We start from the raw sequence: 20927 nt of genomic DNA, 5'->3' as shown, positions 1-20927 counted from the left end.
AAAAAAAAAATAATTATTTTTAAATTTCATTTTATATTTTTTTTATATAATCAACTATATATAAATATAATTATATATATATAATTATATTTAAAATAATTAAATTGATTTTATGTATTTGATATTTTTAACATACCTGTATGAATTCTTTTATGAGTATTTAAAGATGATTTTTGAGAAAATCTTTTTAGGCAGAGATCGCATTGAAATGGTCTTTCACCAGTATGCGTTCTCATATGTACTTCTAGATATGGTTTACGACAAAATGCAGCATCACAAGCCTACAAAAAAGTATAAATGAAATTTTTATAAAGTATAATACACTGTTTTTAAAATTGTTTTTTTATATTTAATTTATAAAATAATTATATTTAATATTTTGAAAATTCAATATTAATTTATTATATTTAATTCCTTTAAAATCAATATTAAATTCTTTTTATATATAATATAAGTAATTCCGAAATTTCTGACTATTTTTCCGAAAAAATGAGTTAATATATGCAAAATTATTTCAATTATTTGGTTTTTGATATTTTTATAAATTTTAGACGATATTTGAAAGATGTTGAGTATATTATGTACTTAATTAAAACAAAAATAAGAAACATTATTTTCTTCTTTCATTCTACAAAATTAAAAATAAAGTATTTACCGTGCATTGAAATGGCTTCGTCCCTGAATGTAATTTCATATGAACATAATAGCTACTAGCTGATGATAGCATTTTTCCGCAAATTTTACATGCTTGTGGCTTACTTCTAGATTGACTAGTAGATGTTGTTGATGTTGTCGTAATTGATATGGGTAAGCCATTTGTCTGAACATTTGATATATCGGGTTTTGGTCCATCCGAAACAGTTGATAATGGTGTACTGGATGGCTGGGCCTTTAATAAAAAAAAAAAAGAAAATTAAAAATGAAATATATGCGATTTTTTTAATTTTAATTATTAATTTTTTTAGATTTTTTTTTCATATGTACATAATATAATTATAGATTTATTGTAAGTGTGCAGAATATATAATTATAGTATTATAAAATTAACAAAATTATTTTAAATTTGAATGTATACAATTTTTTTTTTGTCAATTTCTAATATACCAACGCAAAATCTTAAAAATTATATTAGTCTAAATTGTAATTACTGTGATTGTTTTTTTTTAATAAGCTAAAAATAAGTAAAATTACCATTATATAATTTTTATTTATAAATATATATAAAGTTTTTTCTAAAAGAATATTTTCATATTACAAAAAAATGCAGCCATATTTAGTTTATTTGGATTTTCGCGTAGTTTGATCATACATAAACCTATATTGAAAACAAAATTCTATATCTATAAATAATTTATTTGATATAAATTGGATTTTATAATTTTCCCGCAACCCATATGCATATATATATTTTAATATAACCTATAAAAATATTTCAAATATGAGTTGTTAATTAACTTCCAACTTAAACGGAACTTTTCTTAAAAAATGTCGTACTTTTTCAATAAAATAAAATTGTTTTATATATAAAAGTGGCAATAATGCAAATATTATAATATTTGCTGTTGTTTTTATATTTCTATGTTCTTAAATATTTCAAAAATTATAAGTATAATTTTTGTTAACAAATTTTCATTAAGTGCAAAAAAAATATATAAAAGGCAGTTTTTGGAACACAGTGAAACCGATAAATAGCAGACAAATAAAAATTGTTAATAAATTAAACAAAAAATTTCTGTAGAAGCCGTTCAAATGAGTATAAGCCCATTTTGTGCAAAAATGATATTAGTTCGCAAATAGAAGGCAAAATTCGTTTTCCTTCTTCAGTTAAAATATTACAACTTAATGCTTTTTTCAATTTTTAAGATGAGTTGGGAATTAAGTTGTAGTACTTTTACTGAAGAAGAATCAGGAAGTTTGTTTTCTCTTTATGTAATCATTTTTGTATGTAATGGAAATGTGCTTCTTTTGAATACCTTCCATAGATTTAAAAAGCAAAATAGTAATAAAATAATTATGAAAATTAAATTCTATTTTTTTTTTGAAGCAGTTTAAAATTAAGAAATTAGTAAAAATATAGATAATTTCATTTTTTTTCTTGTTTTTTTTTCTTATTTTTTTTTTTATTTTAATATTTTGGTTACCTCAAAGGTTTTCCGTCTAGGATCCCATTTATCGATTTCAAAATTAGCAAATAATATTGTTGGCGGTTTTTTATCATCTAATTCAATTTTATTCATTTTTGGTAAAATGACACCATCTGTGGTAGTCGAAGTCGTAGTCTGGTTTGGCTTTAATAATAAATTTTTACGTTTGTATATTTTTGTTTTTTTTTTTTTAATTATGGTTATTTTTTTTTTTTGTTTTATTTTAAAAGAATGATTTTTGTTTAATAATTAAAATAAAAATTAAATTTTATGTCGAATTTAAAAAGAAAATTAAAATGGTTATATTAAAAAATTTTTTAAAATATTTCATATTAAATGAACATGTTTAAATAGCTTAATTTTTTATTAAATTTAAGACTATTGTATATAACGCATATATTTATAATTAGGATTCTATTAAAAATACAAAGAAGTTCAATTGTGTCACAGAAAACTCAAAAACTCGTTATTCCTTTAAAAAATTCCTTTAAAATAACTCTTTTGAAATTTTTATAGAATTGGAAGTTTTTTATGATTTTGTTAAAATTAATTACTAAATTAAAAATTATTATTATGAAGCTAGAAATAATCTTGAACATAATTTTTGAAAAAGACATCTCATAAAATTTCCCGCGAAAAATCAAATTATTAATTGAATATTATTAAGAAAATTAAATAATGAACCAGGCTTTTCAATACTCAAAAAAAAAAAAAAACAAAAAATGTTTGAATATTATAAACTTGTCAAATATGATAAAGTATATTCGATTATACTTCAAAATCTATTTTTATCAATTTATTGTTGTTTACAAAATATAGTCTTTGATATTATAATTGTCAATTTAAATATTTTCAGTTTTCATTTATCAATATAACAAATTAATATTAATCTGTCAAATATTTCTATAAATTTGTTTATGTATACATATATGTATATATGTATTTATGTATGTATATATTATAAAACAATTTCTTTCAAATAGTACATGAAAATTTCGATTAACTTTTGACATTTTAGACTTGTCACCAAAATATGTGTGAAAGTTAATTTTTTTTTTTCATTTCAAAAGAATTTTTGAAAATAAAAAGCATGCGCTTTTAAACATACATAAATGATAGCTAGCTATACAACATAATTTTTTTTTACATATAATTTTGTATATACACTTGTATATTTTATACAAATAAGAAATATTATATGAAATATGTGTATGTGTGTATATTCAGAAAAATTATTATTATTATTATTATTATAGATTTATATAGTGTTACCGATTTGTTTTTTTTTTATATTTTATTTTCTTTTACTTTTATTTTATTCAAAATGCCTGTAAATATGCAAATTATCATTTTTTCAGTTAAATTATTTGATTAATATACAGGTATACTAATTTTTTTTGTTCTGTCTTGTAAAATGAATATAGTAGTATAAATATACATACATACATACGAGTACAAATACAAATGTTATTATATAAAAATATTATACTGCAGATAAATTTGTCTTAATGTATGAAAAGAACATAGAAGCAAAAAAAAACTGTTATACACATAGAAAATTTAAGGAAAAAATTTGTTATAGAAAAAGTATAAATTGAGGAAAATGTCAAACATTTTCATTTTTTTATTCATATATAACCATTTTTGAAATAAATACACTTTAAGGAATTAAAATTTTAACTTTTTTTTTTGTAATACAAATTTTTTGTATATAAAATTGTAATTATCGCATTTATATAGGAAATAATCTGATTGTTATCCGTGTAATCATCTTTCTTCCATATCTCTCATTAGAATTATTTCAGTTATATCAAAAAAGTATTCAAAATATTTTAACGAATATTTTTCTCAATGTACATAAACATAACAGTTAACTACCATTTAAAAAAAATTAAAAGAAAGGAAATTTTAAAATAAAGTTGTTAAATAAGTTAAAATTAGTGTTACCGTCGTAATTATTCGTATCATTTTTTATTCGTTTTGAATTTTTATTTTTTATTTTTTATTTTTTTGCAAATTTATTACTTTTTAAATTTTATATATGAAAAATTACTTTTAATTACTTTTCTGTTTTTGTTTTTTATGAGAATTAAATTTTTTTTTTTTGGTTATGTAATTATTAAAAATTTATTTTCAGAATTTTAATAGTTTAATTTTTTCCCTTTTTAATATTTTTTAAAAAATTAATTATTTTTTTTTTTCTTAAAACAAAATTATTATTTATAGACGCGAAATATATAATATGTTTATATATATATATAGTATTTTCTTCTCTGTTACTGCACAGTTAAAAAAAGAGTGAATTTTAATAGGAAAAATTTTAAAATAAAAAACTTCAGAACCCGTACGTAGGACCATTTACACTTATTACATTTAATTTTGTTTTATCACATATAACGAAATTTTGTTTTATTATTTTTTTTCACAGTAATTACATTAGAAAGAGAGAGAGAAAGAATTTAAGTAAACGAATGAATAAGAGAGAGAGAGAACAAAACAAAAAAAAAAACTTTTTTTTTTCCATAAAAACAACAAATAATAAAAAAAAAGTTTTTTTTTTTTTTTGTATATATATTCCATAGTATTTGCCTTGGGCGTGTGTATATATTATAAGCATTACACCAGGATAAAAAGTAAAAATAATAATAATAATAATAAAAGAAAACAAGGAAAAAAAAATTAACAACTATATGTAATTTTTGCAATGTAATATCATTACATACAGTAAAGTATATATATAAGTGTATATATGTATGTATAAATATAGATATGTGTATATATAAGTAATATTTCAAAGCTATAAAATAACAAACAATAGCGACTTTAATTCCCTTTAATTAAAAAAAAAATACCCATAAAAAATACAAACTAATACAAAATTTATTTAATATTATATACATATAAAAATATCTGAACATATATATATATATAATTTTTCACATATCCTGTCGTTATATCCTTATGTGAGGATAATAATAAAACAAAAAAAAAAAAACAATTTTTTTATATACATAACAGAAAAACGGTAATTATATTTTATATTTTTATATAATTTTTATTTTTATATTTTACTTCTTTTTTTTTTTTTTTTTGTTTTTTTTTTTAATTCTAAATATATACATACATGTACACAACGTATAATAATAATATATTCATATACTTCTATATGTAATTTACTGTATTAAATCATATATACATAAAATAACAAAATAAATAAATGTATATATGTAGACACTATGTGTGCTTAATATAGAAGCAATAAATTGAATTTTTATATATAATATATATACACCTATATATACATATGAATATAATATATGTACACATAACAAAATAACGTTTATATTAGTATAAGGATTTATATCCCTTCATTTTTTATTTTTTTTTCTTCCCGAAAATATAAAAAAAAAAACTAAAATAAATTTAATATATATAGGAAAAAAAATAATTTTCATGACTTTCATTGATTACTGTGAAGTGCATTACTTTGTAATATCGCTTTCGCCTATATATTTTTAGGTGGTTTTTACAACAATATTTTTCAAAAACAGATGGCGTACATTGTTTTCAAAACAAATATCCCAATCTCAATATTTTGTTATTTAATTTCTATGTTAACTATATATTATATGCTAACAATATATATATACTTGTATAACACTTAAGTGTACATAGTATATTAGGTATTTTTTGTTTAAATTTTTAGTTTTGTTAAGAGTTACTAAGCAATACAAGCGATTAGACAAAATACCTATATATATACACATATATATATATCTACATATGTATTTGATTACAACTAAAGCTTATATTCCTTTATTTGAAAAATACATATACATATATGTGTGTACGCACATTTAGAACAGGCAGTTATAAAATATAAAATTTATTTTATAACAAAATTAATATATTCTGCAAAAAAAAAAGCTGAATTCAGCATATTTTATGGCTGAATGAAAAAATAAACAAAAAAAAAATTTAACATTTTTTTTTTTTTTATTTGAATAAAGGGGAAAAACCTTTTTTTTCCTATCTTTTTTTTTGTATACATATTTTTGTATTACATTGTATGTGTTACAACTTTCTATAGTCATAGAGTTTGGGATAAATTTTTGTTTCTATTATACATAGACGATGCCTTTTTTGAAAGTAATGACATTCACAAATTCCAAGGATTGTTTTTATTTTGATTCGTTTTTAATTGTACTATGGTAAAAAACCTTGTATTATGATATTTTAGTATGTATATGAGAATTTTGTTATTTATGTTAAACTATGATCATTTTATTATAATTTAATGAAAACTGTTATAATATTTGCAATAAACAAATTTAAATATTTAATAATACTATTAGTTATACTGAAAATGAAAATTTTATGGGGCTTATATTAAAATTTGAATTATGAAATTAAGTCCATTGAACTTTTACAATTTATTGTCGCGTTATAAATGGAATTACTCATATTTTTTTAATTATAATTTAAAGATTTTATGGATTTTTATCAAAAATAAAATTAATTTTTAATAAATAATTAAAACAACGATATTTTACTAAATATTAAAAATTAATTGTATTAAAAAATTTTGTTAATAAATTCATTCATATAAATTTTATTGTGAAATGAGCACTTTTTAATTTCTCTTAGCTCATAAAGAAATTTTTTTTCATTTATCAAATAAAATTTTTATCAATAAAATTTTTATTCAATTGATTTTTTAATTTTCAATAAGAAATAAATCTTGATCAAAATAGTAAAATCTATAATTTGAAAAATAAGATTTGATTTAAATAAAAAAAAATTTACATATAAAAATTTTATATAGTCATTTCATATTTATATTATAATTATATATGTATATAATGTAAATATGATATTCATTTAAATATTATATTAAAATGTAAACATAACAACCCTATATCTTAAATTTCTTTTCTTAATTCTTAAATTGTTGCCAAAACATTTAATAAGAAATTTGCAAAATCTATCTCATATTAAAATACAATAATATATACATATATATATATATATATATTTTAAAGTATACATAAAATATTTATGTCTATACGATATTATTTAAAAGAGGAAAACATTTGTTTTTTGTTTTTCTAAAAAAATGGACAGACTGTCCTTTTTTATGTTATCAAATAAATTTTTATTATCATATACGACTACTATACAATTTGTTATATTGTTTTTTTTTCAAAAAAACATAAACATATTTCTCGTCAAAATAACAAACTCTCTCTTAAAACACAAATTCATTATAGAATAGACCAACAATCTCTCATACTACAAACAAAAAATATTACAAAGTATTTATATAATATAAAATAGAATAAATATAACAGCATTAAAAATAAAAACAAAAAAAAAAATCGTTTTATGCATAGTAACTGAATTTTTCTACAACCAAACATATCATAAAAGAGCAAAGAAAGGAAAAAAGAAAAACAAAAAAAAAAACAAAACATAATGAGAATAAAAAAAAAATAGAAAAACAAGAAAGAAAAAAAGCATTAATAATAACAGAATTCCAAGAACAATATAAAAGCATAATAAGAATGTAAATTTTGTGTAAATTTGTGTAGAAAATAAATAAATTTTTGTTGTTGTTATTATTTTCCTTTTTTTTTTTATTTTCTTATTTTATTTCGTTTTTTTTTTTCTTTATTTTCTTTTTTATGAATATTTTCCTTTTAAAACAGGTCAAAATAATAATATTTTCCCTAACACAGAGAAGAATAACGTCAGCGCCTAAATATATGCACAGATTTTCTTTTTTTTTTTTTCATTACTTTGCTATATTATAATTTTTATTTTGTTTTCATTTTGCATTTTTCTTGTTTTTATAATATATTATAATTTATTTTCACTTTAATATCTTAAAGTATAGTGAAATTTGAATAATTTAAAATATTTTTTATTTAATAATAATTATTATTAAAATTAAATATAGTATAAAGAAAAAAATTACCAAAAAAAAACATGTTTGTATATGTGTACATATAATATATTCGTGTACATGTATATTTATGCATATATATATATAATATTATGTATATAGAGCAATATATGAATATTTAACTTAAATATTAAGTAATAAAAATATATATTTATATTTTTTGTTGTAATTAATGAAAAAAAGAATAATAGAATTGAATAACTACCGTTTTAAGAAAATACACAATATTATTATCGACGATGCACTTTTGCACCAAATTACTTTCTTGAATAGACATGTTCGTTTTTTACTTTTCTTTTTTGAGTTTTTGTATTTTTTTTTTTTAAACACTTTTATTAATTTTCAATTAAACTTTAATTTTTGTTTTCCCTTGTTGTGTGTATTTTGTTTTTTAAATTAAGGCTTTTATAAAATATGCAATTTTTTTTTTGTTTTTTAATTTTTTAATAATTTTTCACATATTTTTTATATTGGTTTGTTTTTTTGTATAACAAAATATAAGCATTCAAACAGTGTTTACATTGATTTTTATCATATTTTTTTTTTTAGTTGCTTTTTTGTTTTGTCAGTTGTTGTTGTTTTTTGTTATTTTTTTCCAAATAGTAGAAGAAATTTCCAATATTATAAATTTTTAATAAACTTTTTTTATGTTTTTTTTTATATATATTTTTTTTTGTATGTTTAGAATTATAATTTTATTGTTTTCTTAAAAAAAAATTAAATTTAAATTTTTTTTTTTAATTAAAATTAATTTTTAATATTTGTTTTTTTTGTTTCAGTTTTATATAAACATATTTTAACATTTTCATTTCTTTTTTTTTCTAATAATTTTAAATATATTATAAATAATTATATATTAATTTTTAAATATATATTTTGGTATATATATATATATATATATATTTATTTTGTTAATACAACTATAATTATACTTGTATAATATAGAATCAGAGAAAAACCCAAATAAAAATTTTTCACTTCTTGTTTTTGTTCACATGGTTGTTCGATTGAAAAATATTTTTGTATGGAAAAACGGGATAGAAAAATTTTTCGAATAAGAAAAAAAAAACGAAACGAAAATAATATAATACGAAAGAAAAAAAAAATAAAAATTATAAAAATAATAACAAACCAAAAAAAAAAAAACGTAAAAATAAAAAAAAATCTAAAATTTTTTTTCTAAATGGCGCATGCGCCATTTTAAGCAAAAAAATACAGTTTTTTTTTTCAACCAGTTTCATTTTATATTGAAAATTCCATTTTGTTTCATTCAAAGTAAAAAAAAAAAAAAAATTATCTGTTTTTTTTTCTTCGTTTTGTTTTGCTATTTTTCTTTATTAATTTTTCCCTATTTTTTTTTTTATTTTATATTTTGCTATGCATACACATATATATATATAAATTTATTTTTTTTTTATTCTTTTTTTTTTTAATTGTTTTCTTTTTTATGTTTTCATATTTTGTGTATAGTTTTTCTCTGTTCCTATATTATAGTGGTATACAAAATGTACAAGAGCAGCAGCAAAAATTTTCATGGTAAATTAGAAAGAGATATAAAGATATGAGAAATAAAATTGTATATACACGTTTGTGTGTGTATGACGAATATACAAATTAAAAAAAAAAGGAATGTTTTAAACATTGAGAAAAAACCAAAAGCAACAAAAACAATAAAAAATTTAAAATTGTAAAGTAAATACGAAAAACAAAAACAAAAAAAGGAAAACAGAATGAAAAATCAGAAAAAAATAAAATAAAAAATAGAGGAAAATCCGTTTTTTTTTTCCTTTCTTGTAATATTTTTGTGATTTTGTTGTTGTTTTTTTTTCTGTGTACTTATTTTATTCCCTTTCATTTTTTCTTCTCCTGTTTCATATTTTTTGTTTTTTTTTTTTCTTTTTTTTTGCGTTTAAATTGTCTACATTACTTTGACACCATAATAATTTCTTTACAATATTACACAAAATACTGTGTGTATATGAGATTAAAACTACGCGTATATATGTACATACACAAACATACATATTATGTGTATAGATGTGTAAGTTATTCATATATCCCATTTGAATTGTGAAAAATAATGAATAGTATAGGTGTATGTTGTTATATTGCCTGGTTTATTGTAATTTATTAATGTGTATATTAAATTGTGTGTGCGCGTTTTAGCTGTTCATAACCGTTCAGTAAAAAATACTTTGAAGTTAATGTTATTTTATAAATGTGTGTATATACTATAATGTATAAAGAAATCATACAAGTATGTTTTGTTTGTAGCTTACTGTCTATAATATAGCTGAATTTTCTATTTTCTATATATATATATGTATGATTTAATTTCTTTCTTTTTCATTATAATTTTTATTTTTTGCTGGTATGTGTTAAGTTTATTTATATATATATATTATGTTATTATATATCATGTATTTATTTTTCATGTATACATATGTATAAGTATAATTTGTGTAAATTTTCATATTCATTTTGTTGAATATTTAATTATTGTATATATATACCGTTTATTATAAAGAATATTATAGAAAAAGGTTGGTGTGATTTTCATTGTATACGTGTATAAATTATTTTTCTGTATATGTATATAGTATACGTGCGAATTTACAGTAATATTAAATATTATAATAGTATAGGTATAAGTAATACGTGTATACATAAAATATGCGTTACATATATTTCTGTCTCCTTTCAACATATTAAATAAATTAATTTTTAGGACACAGTAATCTTCCTTTTACCCTAAAAGTTAATTTTCACTCTTTTTCTTACTTTTCATATATGTGTGTATTCTATTACAGAATTTTGAAAATGTATGGATGTTTATTTAATGTTGTGAATGTATAATAATATACGTGGAAAATGATTTTCTATTTTCGATTCATATACACACACACAATATGTAAATATTATATAAAATATTGTGTATATACATGAAATATTTTGTTGTTACTTATTTGCTGTTATAGTTCTTTTTTGTATTGCTATGTTGTTGTTGTTGGTTGTACGGTAGTAAATGTTTCATTACATTATACAATAAAATAAGTAACACAGGAAAAAAAAAAATAAAAATGAAATTATTATTAAACAAAAAAAAAATAAAGGAAAGCATAAACATATTACATGTATATATAGAAAAAATAATAAAAATCATAAAAAGTCAGAAGAAAAAAAAAGAAAATTTACGAAAAATGATGCTTTGGCTTTGAAATTTGCATTATGTAGGAGGAGCTTTTAAAAAGAACAAAAAAATTCACAACAAAATGGCAAAAAAAAAAACAACAAGGAAAAAAAATATGAAATTTTTTTCCCATAATGTAATTTTAGGATTGCCAGAGGATGATCAAAGTATTTACTAAAAATTACTTCAACACTTTTTTCATTTCCTTGGTTTTTCTTTTTCAAAAAATCAAGGAAATCGATTTCCGTACCTACTAGTTAAATTTTACGCACACATTTATGTTATTGTTGTTGTTGTTTTAATTTCTGTTTTTTATGCATAAAACACAACTTGTATGCGTGTAAAATTTTTGTTTATGTTTACATTTTCCTTTTTTTTCTCTTATTTTTTTTTTTACTTTCTTGAATATTTCATGATTCTTTCTTATGTTGTTTGTTGTTCTTTTGTATTTAAAAAAAAAATGTTGTTGAGCTTGGGTTGTTTTTGATTTTCATTCAATTATGTTTTCTTTAAAAAAAAAAAAAGGGTGCGATAATGGAATTTTTCTATTTTATTTATTTCTTATTTTTCTTTTCTTTTTTTTACACTTTATAACTAACTGACCTTGAGTTTATTAAGCCTTGAGATATGTAACTTATATGAATATATTTAATGTTTGGCAATATACATGAATGAGATATATATATATATATATAATATGCGTTTTGTTTGATTAAGGTGCGATAACACAATAAACACTTGTGTGTAAGTATATTACATATGAATAATATAATGTAGCTATACATTATATTATAAGAGGAAACAATAACAATTTATTAAAAAAATTATAATAAAAAGTACTGCACAAAAAGGGTGCTAAAGGAAAATAAAAAAAAAATTACTTTAAATAAAAAAAATAAACAATAAGGGTAATATAATATGGATGAAAAAGAAAAAATTGTAGTGCAATATTATAAGGGGTTTCGTTTAAAGCAGTTTGTAAAGTAAATTTTGTAGAAACTTGAACATTGGAATCTATAACAATTTGATCATTTTATGTAACATTAAAAAAATTTTTCAATTTTTAGACTTAAAACTTTTTTATTAGATTAACATCACAGAATATCAAAATATGAATTAAGCTTAAAGCAATTTCATTCTTATTTCAACAATTTCCCATAAAAAAAAAAAGAAATCGTAAAATTCAACCCATTCGAAATTGTTCGGAACGAAATTCAAAATTAATTTTCTTTCAGCTATATTTTAGTATTTATTACTAAGAAAATTCGAAATGTTAGGACTCATGACGTTATGAATTCTTTTCTACGTTACTATATCATCCTAAGATGTAGTAAAAAATTTAATATCGGACCTAAATTCAAATGAATTATTGTTGTTGTTTGAAAAATTACCAAATTTTTTAATTCGGCGCTAATCAAAGCTACAGTGGCACTTCGGACAAATATACGGATAAATAATAAAATAGGCCGACAGTAACACAGTTTATTTACTTTTCTCTATCACAGAAAAACGCAGATTTTAAAAGAAAATTTACATGTCAAATTTGGTGCCCATCACAATACCTCCCTTATTATATTCAATATAGGATGAAACAGAATTACAAAAATATTTCAGAAATATTATAGGAGTACATTATAAGAGAAATCGATCAATAGAAAAATGGATAACTTAGAAAAATGGATTAATGAACCGATTATCAATTCTATAACTATTAGTCTGAAAATAAGCCTATTTAGTTAAAATGAACCGAAAATTATTTAACATAGTTGATATAATATTTATGGCTAGTTAATTCATAAGAATTATTGACTAAAATTTGTTAAACATAATATAAGATAAGGTAGCACAATAGTCTTTTGCAGAAGTATCCGCCTTCTTTAAGTTAACTTAAAGAAGGCGGCTAATTCAATATTAAAAAAAAAGTTGTCGAACTGTACGTAAAGTACGAGCGGGGCTCATTTTCAACACCTGTCAGCGTGCAATAAAAATATGTATAGGTGCAAAATTTCAAAGCATTTCAGCAGCAGATGGATGGACAGACATATAAAGATCGAATTAGAAATTGTTTCTAAACAAAAATTTACATATCTTGCGAAGTTGCAAATATTTCCTTCAAGGCGCAAGTGGAGACGAATTAAATATGCTTTATATATATAAGCCAGTATAAAAATTGCATACTTTACGGAGCAATTTATATAAACTGTTACAGCAAAATTAAAATTTAAAAATACTAATATATAAGTGCAATGTTGTGAAGTTGACTGGAAATTAACAAGTTATTTTTTTTAAATTGGCTTGCTTTATTCTACTGAATGCTCCTGTTTTAAACTCTTTGGCATGTATATTTGAAGATTTTCATAAAAAATCTTACTTAGTTTACAACATATTTGACATTCATTTTTGAAAATAAAATTTGAAGAGTTATTGCAGAAACATTAAGGCTCATTTAAATCTATAAATCAATAACTTAAAATTCTATTTTGGTCACACTTACAATTAAATCTTTGATTTTGTTTTCTAAAATATGAAATTAACAGAAAAATATAACTAACCTCATCAGATTGTTGTGGATCTTGTACATCGTTTATTCTTGCCCTCCATTCACGTACTTCACGTATATCTATTCCTGAAGTGGCAGCATTCTGAAACATTAAAAAAAGATCCAAAGAAAAATCATAAATTAATTCCAAGTATTTTTAGCGTTCATACTCTTACGATCAGTATTTGTGGGTGGATGACATTATTTTTATTATCGATCATTGTAATTACCGACTGTTGATGTTGATTTGTTTGTGCCGTTTGTGATGTCGCCTGTTGACCTGCTTGTCCTTGCTGATGGCCAGCTGCTGTAGTTGAATGCTGTTGTTGTGCTGCTGCTGCTGCCTGTTGCTGTGCTGCTGCCGCTGCTGCAGCTGCTGCTTGTTGTTGTGCTGTCTGTTGTTGTACTGCTTGTTGTTGTGGTGTTGCAGCTACTGTCGTTATTTGTGGATCTGGTGGTCTTACTTGTTGTACCATATTTGGTGGCGGTGGTGCATAAAATGCCATTGGCTCAGACTTTATTTGTTGTTCGAACATACTTATAGTTGCCAATATATCACTTGTTGGTGGAACAGGCATACGCCCGACACCCCAATGTGCTGGGAAACTCATGTTTAAAATTTTTTATGTTTTTTTCTTATTTTATAAATAGAACAATCTTTTCTCTTCAATTTTTTTACAGTTTGATTTCTTTTTTTTTTAGATTTCAATGATGCTTGAAAGTGATAGCGTGTTACATATTAAATATCGTAAGAATCTGTAAATAAAAATATAAGAGAAATAAATTAAAATTAAGTGAAATTCTAGTATTTATAAGTTAAGTATATTAGGTTTACAAACAATATTAATGTCTAATGCATAATCACAATATTTCAGCAAATGTAATGGTGGAAGAAAGGTGGAAGAAAAATTGAAAACATTTCTCAAATTAAACATCCAATTCTGTTAGAAAATCACTAGCAAGATAGTTTCCTAGATTTATAGTCTAAAGAGTCTTCTAGAACTTGTTTTAGAAGTTCTTAAATGCTGTTATGTAACTGTTAAAAATTCAATTAAAATGTCTCGTATTCAATTAATATCTCTCGTAAATGAATTTCAAAATTCATTTCTGTGACAGCGTTTACTCCACAAGATTTTAAAATTTTTACATTTAATTATACTTCATTTTTAAGTCTAAGTTATTTGAAATTTAATTTAATCGAGATTTTTATAAATAAAATTAAAATTTTATGTTAAAAAGCTACCTATCAAATTATAGAAAATATAAAAATAACGAGGTTTAATTAACACATTATTTCACACGTTATTTCAGTTCATGGTTGTAATTAAGAACTAGGTATTCTAATAATTCAATATTATTCCATATATTGCATATTTATGGGGATTTTTTTTTTAAAATTAATTGCATATTTATGGGTGCTGAAAAAATTAAATTAAACTATAATTTTCATACATTTACGACTAATGGTGTAAAGTTGAAAACTTACAATTTAAAATTCATTTAAATGAAAAATAAAATTGTAATAACAAAATAAACATTGCATACACTCAGATAAAAAACGCTTGTATTTTATTTATTAATTTTCTAAAAAAAAGCAATTATGACTACTTTAAGATTCACATACGTAATTCGTATACAAATCATCTTAATCTATAACTATTAATTGTATAAAAGTTTAAAAAAGATTTCATCTATATCAAGATTTACTACTCATTGTAGTCAAATAACCAATAATATTTTTAAAAACTTTAAATTAATAAATGAAATATTATGAATTTTCAGCTTTTTCTGCTTTATTTATTTAAATTTTAATACTCGTATAACGTGTTTATATATATTTTTCTTTATTATACAATATTTACAATTAGTTATTTATTATTATAATTATTATTTTATTTCAAAATATATATAGACAATCCACAAATATAACATGATTTAAAGTTTATACAGTATGTGTAGCTACCTCCTTTTATATTTTCTAAAACTAAATAAAAACGTCTATATTTTCTAATAAATAATATATTAATAAAAAAAAATCAGCAAAAAATCAAAATTTATCCCCAATTAAAGATAAAATGAGAACTAAAAACAAAAAAAAACAAAACAAATGCAGCACATATCAGTCACAAATGAAAATATTCCCTGAATGTCATAAAAATTATAATATACTTTTTACATATATATATAAATATTATATAAAATGTATACATAACCTTCATAATTGCATGCATATATATATGTATTATGTGTATATGTTTTATGAACATGTCTATGAATATATAATAAGTGCACTCAAAAAATATGCACATATAATTAGTGTCTTATCTAAAAGAGAATATAACAAAATGCAAAAAAAAACAAGACAAAAATAGAAAAAAAAACAACAAAAAAAATATAAAATACAAATTACATTGAACTTAAACTTGTCTGCATATTATTTTTAATATACATACATACATACTTACATAATAATAAGTAGATAAAATATTGTATAGAGATTATAATATGCAAGAATAATAAAAACAAATAATATTTAGGTACGTCTACAATATAAGAGCACATATATGAGACATCATGCACATACATGTACAATTTATATAGATATATTATATATGACAACATTCCATATTATATGCATACAGACATCTACTATGTACATATATTAAAATCAGTCTACATTATTCATATCCTTATAATCATCTAGACTAAAAGTTGATTGATGCATTAAGAAAAGCAGTGTAAATTTCACTAAAACAAAAAAATAAAAATGCATCACAAAAAAAAATAAACAAAAATGGGAAAAAAACTGGAATAGAAAAATGCAAAAAACAAGGAATATTATTTTAAATACAACAAATATATAAATGACATTCTCACATATCACAACAACTACTACTCGTATGTGTACAAACATATCATATGTACGTGTACATATGTATGTACCCCTATACATCATATTGCACCAAAGTAGAACTTTCATAAATGAACTTCATATATATGTATGTAGGTATATGCAATGTTCAAATGAATATTATAAAATATGGTTTATAAAAAAAATATAACAATAACAAAAATAGAAAACAGCAACAAAACAACGCATATATTAAATATAAGGAAAACTACACATTCAGGTGAGAAAAAAAAGAAACAGCACAATGTTTTGTTTGTCTCATTTATTGTTTTTTTTTTCTTCTCTATACTTCTTTTGCACAAGAGACACTATAATAATAATAATAAATAATAATAAAAATTATAACAACTACAAACAATAAAAAAAAAACAACAATAATAAACGATACCAACAGTAGCACCAAACTATATAAACGAAAGGCACAGAAAAAAAAAATATAAAATATAATATTCTTCATAAATATGCATAAAAGTACAACATATCTACATACATACATACATATATCCATATGGGTATATAATATATGGGTATGCATAATAAGTACCATGTTATAAAATTTATATGCACATTATAAAGACAACAACAACAACTAAAAGAAGAAGAAGAAAATTGAAAACTGAAAATAAAAAAAATGTAAGAGAAAAATAAAGAAAAAACCAAAACGGAAAAGTAGAAAAAAAAATTTATAAACAAAACGAAAACCGTATATTCATTCCTTTTAGTTCTCCCCTCTTGTCATTTCATGTCTCGCCTACCCCTCTTCCATTATAATTTTAAATACAAAACAAAAAAAAAAATTAGTAGCTATGCTTTTTTTTTTTTTCTTAAAAAAAATTCACAATATATTTACATGTGCACATAATGTGTATGTACATATATATATTTATGTAACATATTCACATATTAAATTTATATTATATATATATACGTATAAGATATTCGAATATAATAATATGTACATGTATATATAGACATGTGTACATATTATTATCTTAATGTATAATAATATGTGTACATTTTGTTAACATATTATACACAATATTATGTTATACATACATATATGTATAATGTAAATCAATTACAATAAATTGCATGTATGTATGTACATATAAATGTGCAATGAGTATAAAATAATGTTCTTATAAATGTAAACATATCTTCTTATATCATATGCATATCTGTATATATGTATATAAACATTTTTTTATTTCTCATTATAAAAATACTGAAAAAAAAAATTCAAACAAAATCAAAACAAGAAAAAATTAAATATAAGCAAAAAAAAAAATAATTTTTTTTTTATAAAAATCAACAAATTCACGACCAGACTCAAGAACATTAATGTTGACCTTACATACAATTATTATGTTTATAATATTTTTTATATACATATATTCCTACATATGTAAGTGTCTATATGTATGTACATATTAATATGAAATAAGTCAAAAGAAGTAGAAGAAGAAGCAGAAAAAAAAATATAATAAAATATAATAATAATAACGGTATATTAGTACATACATACATATTTTATAATTATATATCAAAATATAATAATAATAATAATACGTACATATTAATATCAATATGTACATGTAAATATATTATTGTTAACGTCTACGTCATCGTCGTCATCAACGTTTTTTTTTTTATATCGTATATTATGTTTGTTTTTATAATTTTTTTATTATTCTTTTCTTGTTAGCTGCTATTTTTTGTTCATCGTATAACAATTTTTTTTTATTTAACATTCATATATATTCGAATATATAAGTTTTTGTATATTGTATTTTAAATAATATACATACGTAAACACTAATATATCTTCCTTATATGCTAATACGTATATATATATACTCGCTACATGCAATGGCATATTTAAAAACAATAATAATAATAAAAAACCCGACTAAATAGTATAAAATTTATATATGTATATATGTATGTATGTAAGAATATGTAAATATAAAATAATAATATGTGATTGTGCATATCTCCATATTTATGAACGTACAGAAAATATACATATATATGTATATATATTCATATGAGCACATATAATATGTTCATATGTTTTTTTTTTTCGTAAAAATGTATAAATTTCTACAAAGTATTAAAAAAAAATTTAATTTTTATAACAAGAAGTAAAAGCAGACAATTTTTTTTCTTCTTTTGCTATTTTTTTTTTTATTATAACATTTTTATATATTTTTGTATTTTATATTATTATTATTATTTCATTCATATATGCCGTTATTTTTGTGTTATTTCCATGCATATATAATATTATTATATTTATAAAAACGAAATTATAAGAAAAAAGAAGCAAAACAAAACAAATAGAAAATGAAAAAATAAAAAACGCAAAGAAAAAAAAAATATTTTACATGATTGTCGCATATTTTTTTTTTTCTTCCTAAATAATCTTTTCTTTTTTTTTATTATTATTATATGTGGTGTCTATAAATGTTCAATAATATACACCACAAATAATATAATATACACCACAATATAATAATGCAAGTAAATGTTATCTTTATATATTATATACCTTATATATATAGTAAATTATGTATATCAATATTACTACTAAATTAAATTGAAAAACACACAATATACATATATATACATTGTATACAGTTTAATATAAATTTATAATATGAAAATCTAAAAATATAAATATCATTTAATGTATATATATAACCATGTACACATATTATATATGTATATTATATTACTACTTATATGCACATATAACATATTATACTTGTATATACAAATTGTGTTTAGATTATTGCATGATATAGGAAAATATAAGAAGAAGAAGAATAAGAAAAATAAAACTAAAACTATGTCTACTTTATAATATGCTCTCATACATTAATAGAAAAAATGTAATGAAATTTTTTTTTTGTATTTATACCAGATTTATTATTAGAATCTAAAATAAAAACAATAAAAAAGAAATGAAAAAAGAAATAAACAAATAAATAAAAATATTTTTTTATTATAGATTAAGAAATATAAAAATATGTGTACATACAAAGGTATATACAAATTCTTATACATATACAACTATATTTTTATAATTAACTTATATATTTAAATTGTTATCTCTTATAATGAGATATAGATAACAACATTACAGATAATAAATTATTGAATTTATTATTGTAAATAAAGAAAAGAAAACAAAATATAATTAGTTATCAAATTCCTATTACTATGCTAACTACCAAATATACAAGAGTTCCGGATTGATTAATATTTCTATAATATTATTATATTTTTATGTCTTTTTCAGTATAGGGTAATTTTTAATACTATACTGCATTATGAAGACACTTTTTAAAATTCAATCTAGAACATGGACTTAAATTGTTGAATTCAATTAAAATTTTAATTTTTTGAATTGCATTCAAAAGCCGAATTCAAACATTAATACTACTTAAAGAAAATATCCTTAATAAAATTTGAATATTAATTATGAATCTAGAATAATAATTTTAAATTAACTTGATAGCAATTTATTCTAAATAGCTACAAGGGTATGAATTTTTTTCAATCCCATATCATATATTAAAATATAAGTTTCCACAAAAAATTATACTAGGACACCGTAGAACATAATTCATACAATTTAAATCAAAATAATATTATTGTAAATAGAAAAAAAAATTGTATATTCAATTCTGCACATTATGTAACTATGAATCTTTTAAAGGATAAATATATTTAGTATTGGGTTCATTATTTTATTAAAGAAGTAAATTGCTTGAATAGCTATCTAATAATAAAATAATTAATTTTTTCAAAAATTTTACTAGTTTACCAAATAAATGCCCTTTAGGTGTAATTATTATTACCGATTTTCTGGCTTTTAATACTTTTAAGATATAATTTTACCATGAAAAATGAATATTATTTGTATCTGAATTAACACGGTATTTCAAAAAATAGAAGGGAATAGCTATTCTTATTTAAAGATATTTTAAAAATATTGCATACTTTATGGGACTCTTAATTTGTTTATGTTATATCTAACTATAATCGCATTATAAATCCCGCAAAATATGCAAAATTTTCGCAAAATCCCGCAAATGATAACTGAGCAGCTAGCTAGCTGCATATTGAATTTTCTACTAAAATCAGTTTAATAAAAAAATATAAACTTGAAT

General features: G+C 20.6%; 1 protein-coding gene across 16 annotated transcripts in view; it reads right to left on the bottom strand.

Moving 5' to 3' along the window:
* Nucleotides 1-20927, bottom strand: part of LOC129606546 (zinc finger protein ZFP2-like) — an 83395-nt gene that overhangs the window by 19912 nt on the left and 42556 nt on the right. For 11 of the 16 annotated variants that reach the window (XR_008696767.1, XM_055516927.1, XM_055516925.1 and 8 more), the window contains exons 2-5: nt 14009-14594; nt 13852-13941; nt 656-889; nt 137-281 (exon numbers count right to left, since the gene is read on the bottom strand). Coding sequence is in view for 15 of the 16 variants with exons in the window: in XM_055516927.1 (XP_055372902.1) it covers nt 137-281; nt 656-889; nt 13852-13941; nt 14009-14449 (910 nt within the window). In the remaining variant the exon portion in view is untranslated. Of the gene's footprint in view, nt 1-136; nt 282-655; nt 890-2141; nt 2289-4091; nt 4435-8314; nt 8674-13851; nt 13942-14008; nt 14595-20927 lie in introns of those variants that run through there. The other 5 variants (XM_055516920.1, XM_055516921.1, XM_055516929.1 and 2 more) reach the window with 5 other exon arrangements.

The sequence above is a fragment of the Condylostylus longicornis genome, unplaced genomic scaffold (genome assembly GCF_029603195.1).
Source record: "Condylostylus longicornis isolate FDR11 unplaced genomic scaffold, ASM2960319v2 ptg000018l, whole genome shotgun sequence".
Lineage (NCBI taxonomy): Eukaryota > Metazoa > Arthropoda > Insecta > Diptera > Dolichopodidae > Condylostylus > Condylostylus longicornis.
The sequence above is the reverse complement of the archived record's forward strand: the minus strand, read 5'-3'. Positions and strand labels throughout refer to the sequence as shown.